The sequence below is a fragment of the Gobius niger genome, assembly GCF_951799975.1.
Source record: "Gobius niger genome assembly, chromosome: 7".
NCBI lineage: Eukaryota > Metazoa > Chordata > Actinopteri > Gobiiformes > Gobiidae > Gobius > Gobius niger.
In genome coordinates, this window is record NC_136858.1 from 29,788,217 (window position 1) to 29,801,254 (window position 13,038).

Below are 13,038 nucleotides of genomic sequence, written 5' to 3' on the forward strand. Positions count from 1 at the left end.
AATAAAAGTTTTTTTCTGCCTGTGAGAGCACTTGAACCAATGCAGGCGACAGCTCGAGGCGGTGGGGGAGCGACGACAGGGGGCCACTGTTCACTCTCCCAGGATGGAAACATAGGAGGAGACTCTGAATACAGGGTTGAGTTTATTTGACTATAGGCGTTTGGTGCTCAGGTAGATGCAGCCATCAAAACTACTGCAGCTGTGACTCCCACTATGAACTTATAAACACTATATATATGGTTCACTACAGAGAGAAGATGCATTCAGCAAAGTGTTTCATGGAGATACAAGATGAGACCGATTGACCCCGCGGACAACATTAATCTATTGCATGTTTCAACATTGATATAATCATTTTCTATGTCTTTGTCATTTAATAAGAAGTCATGACTGATGCACTGATTTCAACGAAACAATATTGCACCTTTAATTTCATTAAAACTAAATGAAAATTCTTTGTGTCAGGCTTTGTTTTAGCATTTGTCTCTTTATTACTGGTATAAAAAAAGAATACAAGGTTAGAACACAGCAGGTACCGAAAAAAAAAAAAAAAAGAATATAACTTATATAAAATATATGTTTTGATGCCTCTTGAGTCAAGGTACAGCATTAAACTTAAAATAAATGATAAACGTTTAAATGAAACATTCTTTTGTGGAATAAATTCACATTATTGCGCTGTTTTATGGTTCTAGATGACAAACATTTTAGTAAAGGTATCAGAAAAAGTATTGTTTAAGTATTGAAAACCACGAATTGAAAACGAAAATAACAGTATCCAGCCCTACTCTTTATTGTTTGCCGTAAGAAGTAGGGATTATATAATTTTAGAGCATAGCAGGGATTCCCAAAGTGGGCAGATTCATCTCTTCACCCTTTGACTTAGCCTGAAAAGGGGTAGACTTATTCTATGTGTGAAATTCCAAACCGTGTCATATGTGAAACTGTGAAACTGATCTCTTGCATGCAAAACATTGTTGAGTTCAGTCCTTGCACAAACAACCAGTTGGCCTCAAGCAAAAAACGTTTCGTAACCCTTGGCTTAGAGAGCGCATCTTTAATGTGCTCATTTGATCAAAGCTTTAACCACTGTGCCACAAACAAATCTATCTACAGTGTTTTATAGCATATACTTACTATTTTTCAAATGTTGTTTACCATTGTTGTGTTTGCATCTCACTGACTCTGTAACAAGGCTTGTGGGACACTTGTTGGACTCGCTGCACATCACAGCCGCTAGGAGGCGCGCTTACCGCGGGGCTCCAGCGAGAGTCGGAGGAGTATAGAGCACTGGGCCACGGATGGGGCCCTCGCCTTGTTGCACGGGGTAAAAACGAGTCGAGCGCGGGACAGCCAGCCAGGCTGCGCTGCAGTTTGATGGGCGGAGAAAGGCTGAAGCGGCCAGGAAACGGCTCGAATTACAACTGGGGGTGCTCGGGGGGGAATGACACCCACTGGAGCGAAGGAGGAGGGCAGTGTGTGGAGACGTAAGGAGCAGAAAAAACCTCGTAAACCTGACAAAGCGTCTGAGGAACAGTACGAGGGCAGGCTGCGGAAGAGACGCACGACAGACGCTCGCTTACGTGGGGACAGTTCACATCGCGAGGATTGTATGACACTTTGCGTTTGGACAGCGACGCGTTTTCCAACCTCTTTCCCTCGTCCTCGCGGAGACTCTGCAGACTCTGCGCGGCTTTGACAAGTGGAGACGCGGCATGTAGCAGAAACTTGGGAGACTTGGAGGAGCAAAGTTTCGGAGAGGGGGGGGGGGGACTGCGCTGCGAGATTTTCCGACGAGTTCTCAAAAGGATAACGAGCGAAAAAAGTGGGATTTCTTTTTTTTGCGTGGCACTGGACTACATTACCACCTGAGTTTGGATTATACCTGAGCGCGCTTTGGTCACGGCGGCTGGAGGAGCTGTACAGCCGAAAAGAGCAGCGCGTCGTATAGATTTTTTTTTTTGGTGCATTGTGGAGTCGGAGCATTCCTGTGTGTGGATTCAGCTCATGCTCTCTCCTCCCTTATCTGTGCATGCCAAAACAGATACCTCCACGACTTTAGCGCTTACAAGTAAGTCCTCTCTCCAAGTCTCAACCCACGTAGCCTATGTTTGCGCTTGTTTACGCACTGTCGGATAACTTTTTACGCAAATCATCTTCGAATCCTTCAGTATGTTGACTTTGGGGAAGTAAACTAAAGCGTGTCATATCAAGTCTAAACTGACTGACACATGAGTATTTCAACTCATTATGACAAACCCATCTTGAGAAGGACTATTAGCTGGGCCTGTGTTTATCAAAATCAATGAATGTTTACTTTATGGAGACGCGCCACACAGCCCCTTTGCATCATCACCGTTCAGACCCCCCCATTAACGAGCGCCCTGGTTATTTATTACTTGGCTTAATTTTCTACATTACGTTTACGGTGCCAATTATCCCGTGACCGCACTTGTTTTTTCCACTGCCTCGGTGCCGGAGCCCTAAATCACTGAGCGCCTCCAAATGAGCCCCCATTGTCAACGGGAGCCAAGTTGATTTGAATTTCAATGGGAACGTAATCAGCGCCAAAGAAATTTCATTCAGAGGCTGTTTTTTTTTTTTTCCCTCTTTTTTTTTGGGTTTAATGAAAGTCGCGGTGCACCGGTGCATGCGTGGATACCTCGTGCGTCCCCGCTGTCACGACGCACCACGGCACTGCGGACACATCTGCAAAGAGTTGAAGGGTCTGAACTGAGATTATGTCATATGCGAATGCGATCAATTTTTTGTGTGTGTGTGTGCGAGAGGCTCGTAGCGCCATAACACGCGCGCCAAGCCACCGTTTTGGGTCATAAAAAGTTTGACATTGATTTTAGATTGAATGTTTTAGAATATGCATCACGGGGTTACATTGGTCAAAACATGTTGAAATAGTTAGGTTGATGTGGAATGATTTTGCACGTGTATTGTTGCTTTACTATTTGAATGCCCTTTTGTGCGTATACCACCACTTTCTCCCCCAAATGCCCATTGCGCATCACTGGTCAATGGGTTAATGTGTAAATAGAAGGAGCTATGCTTTAACTAGTTCCTCTCTGCCTGTTGTGTGCGCGTCTGTGGCGACCGCAAATCGATATCTCCAGCTGGAGCGAGAAGGAGCGCAGGGAAGCGTGACTCCGCCAAACCTCTGGAGACTCCGGTGTACACACTTGCAAACGCAGATGTCCGGCCGCGCACATGCATGCAGGCGCAAAGTAGCCCCAAATATAACAGCGCTGCGTTTCAGTGACCACCTTTTAAGCATTTTATAATCGAATCACGAAATCGCAGGCAGTGACCCGTCGCGCGTAAGTGGCATTAAGACGGAGGCGGAGAGGCGCAGCAACAGGTTTGGTGCATCTGTTGCGCACGGGAATCAAATCGTCGCATCTCAGCCATTGACACATTTGCACACACACAAAAAAAAGAAAAAAGTCTACTTCAATGTGATTTATTGCTCCCCAATTTTTAATCTCTTTTCCATTTAGAAAAAAGCTATCAAAGTGGTATTCAAATTCCTCGCCGCATGAGGTCTGGTTGATCCCACATTTCCATATAAAAGGCTCTCATCTTTGAATAAGCGATGACTCACGAGATGAGACGGGTTTACTCGCTGTGAATGACCGCTTTTTGGCGCTGCTGTACCGGGCTAATTGGCTTGCCTAAAGACTAACTAGTGCGCTGCCTACAATTATCGTTTCGAATGGCGGGAGTGGATGCGTTTCTGCCGGTGCCTCAGTGCCTCGGTATTTCTGTGGCACAGCGAGTTTGACAGCATTTTGCAACACCGTCTATCGTCTGTGGCGCTGTTGATTTAGGGTAATCCTGCGGTTCTCAAGCAGCGGGTTGGGAAGCTGAAAGCGGGCTGTCAAAGATCTGATTCCAAATTTCACAAGGAGGTGTCAAGGAAAACGTTTGGATAAGAGCAACAGCACTGAAGAAATAGTCAAACAAAGTAGAATCTCCTTATTACACTTCCTATATTAGAGTAAAAGCCGTGTTAAGACAGATATTGCGATTTTGTCATTTTTTTTAAAGGCCTATACAGATATTTCCAGTTAAAACAAAGTATTACTGTGCTGTTAGTTTGCTTTAAAGTTAATAGACAGTTTATTGACTACATGCTTTTGATGCCACACTTACGGTAACGTTTCTGTTGTTGTCTTTCTTCAGGCGATTGGCTAAATTCCAGTGAGTGACAGGCCGACCCTCAGCAGTTGATGGTTTGCCGGACGTCCTCAGATGGGATCAGTGTCCAGGGGGAGGTGGAGGAGAGGGGGGGTATGGGGCTTCTCTAACGGGATGGCCCGGCTGCTGGCTGCCGTGGCGCTGCTGTCTCTGCTGTCGCTCAGCGTGGCACGGCCGCCCCTCACCGCCGCCAAAGACGAGGAGACCACAGAGGAGCCCGAAGGTAAGACTGAGACTCCCAACGCGAGACAGGCCTAGACTGGGACGGGACAGGGACACTGACTGACTGACAGTGGGGTGTTTCTGTTGTTTCTCCGACTCGTAAACCTGGTTCAAATTGAAACATGGAGCTCTTACTGGTGGAATTGATCTGACAAGGGAAGTCTTTTGAAGCTTGTAAACAGAAGGTCAGAAGTACTGCACTGGGTCAAAAAACAGTCTTTAAAAATGTTTGAAACACTGTAAAATCAGGTGCTTTTCCAGGATGAAACAAAGCATGGAGGTAGAAGAAACTTTCCTTGTGGTTGTGGAGTGAGAGATCCGAGACACTCTCTCCATAAAGCACTTTCATCCTCATCAGAGTGCCTCGGATCTCTTTTGCCACACTCACTCCACAACCCAAGGCACGTTCCCTCTACCTCCGTCGTTTGAAGCTTGTTACGTTGAAATTCAATATTTATTTGAAGTTTGTGTGTTCTTTAGAGCAGTAGAGCTTGGTAATTGAAACTCTTTTCAAAAGCATTTAAATGTTTAAATACTGTAAGACTAAAGTTTAAAAACCCAATTCCTTACCAACCAGTCCAGTGTTGTTTTATGTCTCATCTTGCTTTTGATGAATCGTGATCTTTAGAAATTTCAATGGGAGGTTTCAAATTGACGTGTGAACCTCTAAATGTAACCGCAGTTGTCATACGTGGAAGCAGAGAGAGGAGGGAAAGTGGTTTATCAGCAAATAGAAACAAGAAAGAAAGAATGTTTGACTTTTATCCAGAAACGTGAAATGAGTTAGTGTCATGCTACTATTTCATTCAAATAAAGCTTTAAGTTTCTTGGGAATATTGGCCATGCATGGAGCTCTATACTAAAATAAACTTTACATATATCCCCCTGTGTCTGCAGCTAAGTGGCAGTAGATAAAATAACTATACAAGCTTAGTTGGTTAAGAGACTGACAGTGATTAATTACACGCCTGTACTAATAAAACAGTCACCGAGAAGATGTGACAGTCTCGATTTCACAACACAAAACTCATATAAACTTTAGATAACATCTTGCCTGACCGGTTGGTGTATATCTGCCCCCGAACCAGTACGCGGGTTCTCACTTTTGAGTTTTTTCACCTCCAGTCGCTCGTGTCTGCGGAGGTTCAGAGCGCAGAGGTATGCCGGAGTGTGGGAGGACATGAGCTGTGAAATGGGTGGGACACTGTTTGTACTGGCACTGCGCTGGTGCCCTTCCCCAGCTGGAGACAGAAAAACAGCCTCGTCTTCCAACTCTTTCCAAGTCAATTATTTGAAAAAGCCATTTCATTTTTTTTTTTTTGACGTCTTCAGCAAAATCATGAGCAATTTGACCGATTTCTCTCCCCGTCTCCAACTCCTGGCGTCTGCTGTTAAAGTGGTTTGTTGTGATGGATGGCAACGCACATTCCTCAAAGCCTTTTGTTCGCAGGCCTTCATCAGCATGCTAATTGTAAGCTAGCATCACTTTTTGAGCTGCTCCTCTAACTTCTCCTTTGTTTCTTGACCCTTGGCCCAGGGGTCAGCTGCGGGTCTTACCTGGTGGGTCTAATGAGAAGCTTTGGTAAAGTTGTTGTTGTTGATGTCTCAGACTGTTTGGCTCCATGCTGGGCGATCCCGGGCTCCAGTTCACGATAGCGTTTTCATGCTAAGAAGAAGGTTGCTCCAAGTGGTAGCCCAGGAGTGTCCGGTCAGATTAATACGGGTCACCTTGACGTTTCCCTGTCACTTCGAGGACCACTCAAAGCATAGAAAGTGGATGTTTTGCATGTCTTGCTATTCTACATCACAAGACATTTTAAGACTCACAAATATCCATCAACGGTCAGAACTCGGTGACCTTTTTGTGTCAGACCTGAGCCAGTCATGGGTAAACATAAAGAGTTGCATTGGTAAGGATCTCACACAGCACTAGTAATTGCAGATTTTATAGACCCTGTGCTCGTGTAAAGATTGGGTTTAGTGAGTTACAGTGGTTGTATTTAGGGTCAATTCATATTCTCTTCCTTGAGTTTCACTTGGTTGTTTTGATGAAGCTCCATGTCGAACCCTGGAATGTTTAAATTGGTGGTTTAATAAGTTTCCCGCAAATGACGGGCCCTTAAAAAGTTGTTAAAACAAAAAAAAAAGCAGGATTTGTGCGTGTTTGACTTGTATGCTTTAGATGGAGGGATTATCCAGCGGTGTGGTCAGGTGATGGGAGATTAGGGAGTTCAATGAGGAGAAGTCACATGATCAGGGTCCAGGGGGCGCTCAAGATTGACCCCTTTTATCTGATCTGGGGTCAACGCTGCACACGGTAAAGGCTGATGGGATTTAGATCCGCTGCAGCTGCGGGTGATTCAATCCGAGGGTCACACCGCGATTCAAAGTGGGCAACACCATCATCTTATACTTTATATCTACGGCTGACCCAATGAACTATACTTACAATTTCAAAGCTGACTAAAGTTTTTTTCCATTTGGCTTCTCTGTTTGATATATGTTGACCCCCTACATAAGAACTGAATCTGTCATATAGCCTTGTTAAAGCATTAAATAAGCCTACAATGCTGAGATCATTATAAAAAACAACTTTTTAACAGATTCAGGCAGTGTTTTTTGTAATTTTTCCATAGATATAGGAGAGGCTCTCAAATCTTTAACTCCAAGTACCACTTCAGTGTAAATTTTGGGCTACTACAAGACTGAAACCAAGTCTAAAACAGGACTAAACTGGGTCAAAACTGTGACTACACCATGCCTAAAGTTTAAAACAGAAACTAACCAAAAATGGGACAAAACACATGAACATTTTTGTTAACTCTGTAGAAAATCAAACGTTCTCAATTACACGTTTTTCGGGTAACTTGCCCTTCATGCTGCCAGTCTTCATCAGTGCGATTTAAAGTCTTTCTAACCAGCAGCTTGAAGGCACAGAAAAATTAGTAAGACAGATTGGTGGATGATTAAGCCCCCTTTAGCTTTGCGTTGCCCCCTCTCCTGCCCCTGCCCCTGCATGGCCTGAAGCCCCGGCCACCCTGCACCGCGTGTGGGAGCTGTAATTGTTGTAGCTCTTGCTGTTGCATATCAATGTCCCGGCGGCCCACGCCTGCTGCTGCTGCTCTGCTGGTGGCCTGTGTTAGTTTGTTTGCAGGACGGTTGCTGTAAGAGTCGTAGTGTGTCAGATTTAGTTGTCCATAACAGAGCTATTGTTGCCGCTGCGGTATCTATGGCACTGTTTACCTTGTTCAGCGTTTGCTTAGTGATTAAAATATCCGCGGGTGGCCTAACAGTGGTGCCAGCCTTAAAGGTGTGTCTGCAGTGTGTAGCTGTGGCTTTATGGACGCTGTGGTCGAGCCTTTTTTTTTTTTTTTGAATAGACCATGGGATAACGGAGGGCTAACGAATAAAAAACAGATGAGGGAAGTTGCCTGGATGTCCTGAAGTCAGACATGCCACATGTGCACTTAAAGGGGCTATACGGAGTTTAAAAAAATATATATATTACATATTCCAGCAATGTCCTAATGTGTAGAATGAGTCCAGACCTGTTCACCACAACTGCCTCTAAAATCCTGCACTGCCACTCAAAAAGTTGTTACTTCAGGTCCGAATTACCATCATGCACAAGCTTAAAGTGATAGTCTGGAAGTGTAAATCTTTTACAAATTTTATAAAATGTGCAAAATGAACCACCTAGTTTTACATTTGGATGTAAAGTAAGTAATAATATATATATATTCATTTTTGGAAAGTCCCTCCTTCTCGGATCTCAGCAACTAATCAGAGTCTAGTATCCTATGACCAATGAGGCGAGATTTTCCTGTGAACCAACCTGTCAGGTCCAATCAGGTGGGAGGGGGAGGAGCTTGATCGTATACTTTTTAAAATTCTGTTCCTGCTCTCCTCATTTTGCAAACTGGGCTTAATAGTTAAAGAGGGGAGGGATTTGACTGTTTACTTTCAAATTTCACTCGTACCTCGCCTCTCTTTGCAAACTTACAGACTATCACTTTAATATAGAAGGTGCAGTTACACGTATGACCTGAGGTGGCGGTAGTGTAGAGTATAAAATGACCAACTTGCATCTAACCCCTTTAAAATTACATGAATTAATAAAAAGAAATAATTAATCTCTGGTTTCGGGAACTTGAAACACCATTTACTTATTATGATTTTGTAATGGTAGAAAAAGTAGTATTTCTCTTTGTTTTGGTCTGATAAAATGTTGAGAAATAAAACAAGCTCAGATTTGCAGCATTAATAATTGCCTTTCGCAACATCACATGGCAAAAATCTGACCTGCAAAACTAAACTGAGCCGAACGTCATGCAAGTCCCCCATTATGTAAGTTCTGCTTATGGGAATTCACAGTACCGTCATCATTATACAGCCCTATTACCAGGAACAGACTCAAGTCAACAGCATCCAAGTGCGTCTGTCCTTTGTTTACGAAGGTGGGAAAGTCAAGGCATCGCTGCATCTGCAATAGTCTTCTGTCCACACAGTAGGAGCGAGGCCGTAAAAGTATAAAAGTGTCAGCTGGCCAGTTAATAGGCCTCAGTTTATATATGCGTGTGTGTGGACTTGAACTCCAAACAAATGCTGAGAGACTCGGGCTGGCGCTGGTGTGACCGGGGGGCACTTGGACTTGAAATACGACCTTCACGGAGTTTTATTAGCCTGTTGCTGCCTGGTGTTAATCTAAAAGGTTCACAGCCCGCGGGGAGTCAATAGCCTGCGTGAGTTTAAGTGTTTGCTTTGGGAGATGTGGTCAGAGAGCGTCTTGTCACCGCGGCGTTTTGACTTCACACCGGCGTGATAAGAGAGTTGAGGATGACAGTAGTTTATTTTTCATACACGATGCAGCTTCAACTACAGAGAAACACATTAGAAAAGCTGTCGACGCTTCAAGCATCGGTGCTCATAAAGATGAACACAAAGATTTTCCAAATAGATTGACATTCCTAGGCTTACTTTGTACATATTGTTTTATAAATAATGAAGTATTTCCAACTCTCTTATTGTGTATTTATTAAAGGGTTGAATTTTTTTTTTTTTTTTTTTACAATAGCCCAATCTTTACAAACAAACAATTATATTTAAGATTTAGCTACAAATTTTACGCAGCTTTCTTTAATTTGACAAATTTTGTGTTGTTTATAGTTTAACTTCCTTATTGGACGCCGACAGGAAGTGACATGGATAGAGGCAAACAATTGTAAACTGTTGCCGTGCCAACCATGTTAAGTCAATGGGAAATTATTACTTACAACAGATGTTATCCTAATAAGTCATATTTCCAAAAGCATTAATTAAAACCTGTCATATGCACTTTTGACCATAAAACAGAAATACACAGCTGTACCAAGAGAGAGGGAGGTTGCTGCTTGTTTACACGGCGCCATGATGTGTATTTTTTTTTATGGTTCCAGCAAACCATCTACTTGATCTAAGACATAGAATATGATAATGCTGCAAAGTTTGGAAAACAGAATGGGGGGAAAAAAGTGAATTTCATCACAAAATGACTTCAAGGTAGCTATGCTAATATGCTGACAAAGTGTGATATAAAACATGCCCTAACACTTCAAACACCTATTCTGCGCCTAAAGTTTAGAGGATATTTTGACAAAGGGGTGTTTCTGATAAAACTAAAGAGGTCGGGTCGGGTTCAGGGCACTGGGGGGTAACGGGGCATTTTGAAGGAGGGGGGTTGTGGGAGCTGGGGTCGTCGCCATGGACACCAGCAGGAGCCAGTTCATGCAGCAGCTCCTTTGTCATCATAAAAAGACTAAAGAGGATTTGAATGAGAAAAGCCACAGACATCAGTGAGGAGCGGCAGACACACACAAGAAGAGTGAAGCCTAAAGTCCCCGGGCCGAGGGGACGTGAGGAGGATTCAACCCGCTTTAATGTGATTTGGCTGAGGGAGACTGAGAGATGGCACTCATTACGTTTAGTCCACCTTTCCCATCGACAGAAGCTACGGGGAGGAGAGGGGAGATTTTAAAGATGAAGTGGCTTTCTGGGGAGTGATGGGCTCTTTTAAATACGACGGCAGACTTTAAAGGGAGATGGAGGAGGCAGAATCTGCACTAGAGTATTAAACATGCAGAGTAGTTGTTGTATGCTAAGTCATAGAAGAAGTGCAAGTAGTAGTTGTGGATAGTAATTAAAGTTAATAACGAATTAATATGCTGAAGCAGTACTACATATTGACTATTCATCAATAAAGTTACTGATTTAGGCATTGTGAAAAGTCATTAGACCAAAAATGCAACCCACATTAGCCTCGGGGGACATTTCTAGTTAAGTTTGGTTAGTCAATAATGCAAATAACACTTGAAAGGCCCTATAGCTGATCTTTTGATAACAAACAATGACAGAGGAAGTCACTAAAAACAATTCTTAACTTTCTTAATATATCTGTAGCATCCCAATTCTTCTAATTTCACAATTTTGCGGTCAGTTCTCAAGATCAGATGTCACAGAAATGTTAGAAAACTATAGAAATTGACTCAAATGCCGATATTTGGGGATTTTACTATATCGACTATCGCCTTTTGCATTGGAAAGAGGGAAGTCAGGTGAATATGGACATGCTGTATGTCATTTGGAAGTACAGAACCTGAAGAATTCAATCGCTGAGTAAGTTTTAACCTCCACAATCGTATTTTCGATCACCGGGCAAAATGCTGCGGTTAGCAACAGTATTAATCGGCCACTGCTGGAGTGGCCAAGTACGCTATTTATGTTTTTACAGCATTGTAGACCAGACAGTTGGTAAAATCAGCCAAAAATATCAGTCAGAAATTTGACTTAAAACCCATATCGGTCGACCTCTAATAAGTAGGTGTTTTTCTCACACATGCCAGAGTTTACAATACACTAAAGTAGGACAAAACAAATTTCGTTCCATTTCTAGAGAGAAAAATCAGGTATGGTGCCAAAAAGATGTTTAATAGAATTCTGCATAGTAACAGAGTGGGTGGCACTTAGCAAAAACGAATGGCGTCTAGTCTGACTTTGAGTTACTGAGTTACGTGCCCGCACCATAAGACTGGCACTTGTTGATGGCATGCCCCACTGCAGGCCCATTGTTGCTGGGAAAAGCTTTAATTCTTGCCTCATGTGATCCCTATAGCTGGAAGATAGCAAACCCAAGCTCATGATCGGCCAGAGAAATGGCGGTGCCTCACTATTTCCACATCAACAATTCAACACAGATGGCAGGAGAGTTTTCAAAACCATAACGTTGTCCAAAGTTTTGTGTTATGAAAAATATTTTAGAGCGAACAAAGGCACAAACACACTGCACTCTCGACATCTTCTCCTGGCTCCGAATGATTTGACAGGCAGAGAGACAGACGGGCCCGAGCAGATGTGAAGACGTTTGCGAGAATTGCCTCCTTCATCTGGGGCTCCTGCTAGACTAATTATTGTGAGCCGAGATGGTGTGAGAGATGAGATAGTGAGTGGAGAGGGCAGCCCGATCACACCTGATAGACACGTGTAATAGCACAAGAAAAGACGGCGCTCCCCAGGCGAGAGATAGAGCCTTAAAATGATAGTGATGAAAAAGGGAGGAGAGAGAGAGAGAGAGAGAGGCGCTTTGATAGAAATGGAGGGAAAGTATTTTTGCGAGCGTGAAGGAGGATCCCGCGGCGTCCAAAACTTTGCGAGATGAAAAAGCTGGAGTGAAACGTTTCAAGTCTTTAGCTCAGCGTGCGTCCCAGGCCTGACCAGCCGCGAGAGGAGAGGACGCCGTCTGCTCAACACTAGATAATGGATTACAGAGAGGATGGAGGTGAGGAAAAGGAAAGGCAGACTGTGATGTAGCGTTCATATAGCATTGAGGGCCCTTCTGTTATAGGGCCTTCGATGGGAAACACCCTCGAAAGGCAGCCAATTGAAATATCCACTCTCACATTCACTCACGAGTGGATTCACCTATTCACCTACACAAGCATGCTGCACATATAGAGCACTGCAGACTCCTCTTTACCAGGGTTTTCTCTCATCTCGCTGGTCCTTCACTAAAACCGCGGTTCTCAAACTTTTAAGAACCACTTTATATGATATTTGAGCATCCGCATTAGTGCCAGGGCTTAAAAAGTGTGTAAAATACTGGACTAAAAGATGTCTGAACACATTAACACACAACTAAAGCATTAGTAAAATAATCTATAACTTATAATGAATAAATTCCAGTATAGCAGATGACCCTGAGTGCCACACGGTGAAGCCCAAATGCCTCGGTACACGGCCACATTTGGAGAAACGCCGCTCGAAAGCACATAAAGGAATAGTTCAGCTGATTTGAAAATGCCTCGAATATACACTACCAATCAAAAGTTTGGGGTCACTTAAAATGCCTTTATTTTTGAAGGAAAAGCACAAGGATAACATTAAATTAATCAGAAAGGCAATTGTTAATGTGATAAATTACTATTCAAGTTGGCGATTTTTAATGGAATATCTACAAGTGACCATAACTCCAGCGTTCTCTTGGTACATGGTGTTAAAGGTGAATTGATGACTTGTTCTGATCAGAGAAGCTACAAAACTTACTTTCCTTTAAGATAGTTGAGTATCTGGAGCATC

The 13,038-nt window shown here is 43.3% G+C and overlaps 1 protein-coding gene across 5 annotated transcripts in view; it reads left to right on the forward strand.

Annotated features, from left to right (window-relative positions):
* The first annotated feature begins 1,402 nt into the window (after positions 1–1,402).
* fgfr2 (fibroblast growth factor receptor 2) overlaps positions 1,403–13,038 on the forward strand; it is a 55,237-nt gene continuing 43,601 nt past the window's right edge. For 2 of the 5 annotated variants that reach the window (XM_079559729.1, XM_079559730.1), the window contains exons 1-2: positions 1,403–2,071; positions 4,195–4,432. In XM_079559729.1, the coding sequence (XP_079415855.1) occupies positions 4,264–4,432 (169 nt within the window). In that variant the 5' untranslated portion in view covers positions 1,403–2,071; positions 4,195–4,263. The remainder of the gene's footprint in view (positions 2,072–4,194; positions 4,433–13,038) is intronic. The other 3 variants (XM_079559728.1, XM_079559731.1, XM_079559732.1) reach the window with 3 other exon arrangements.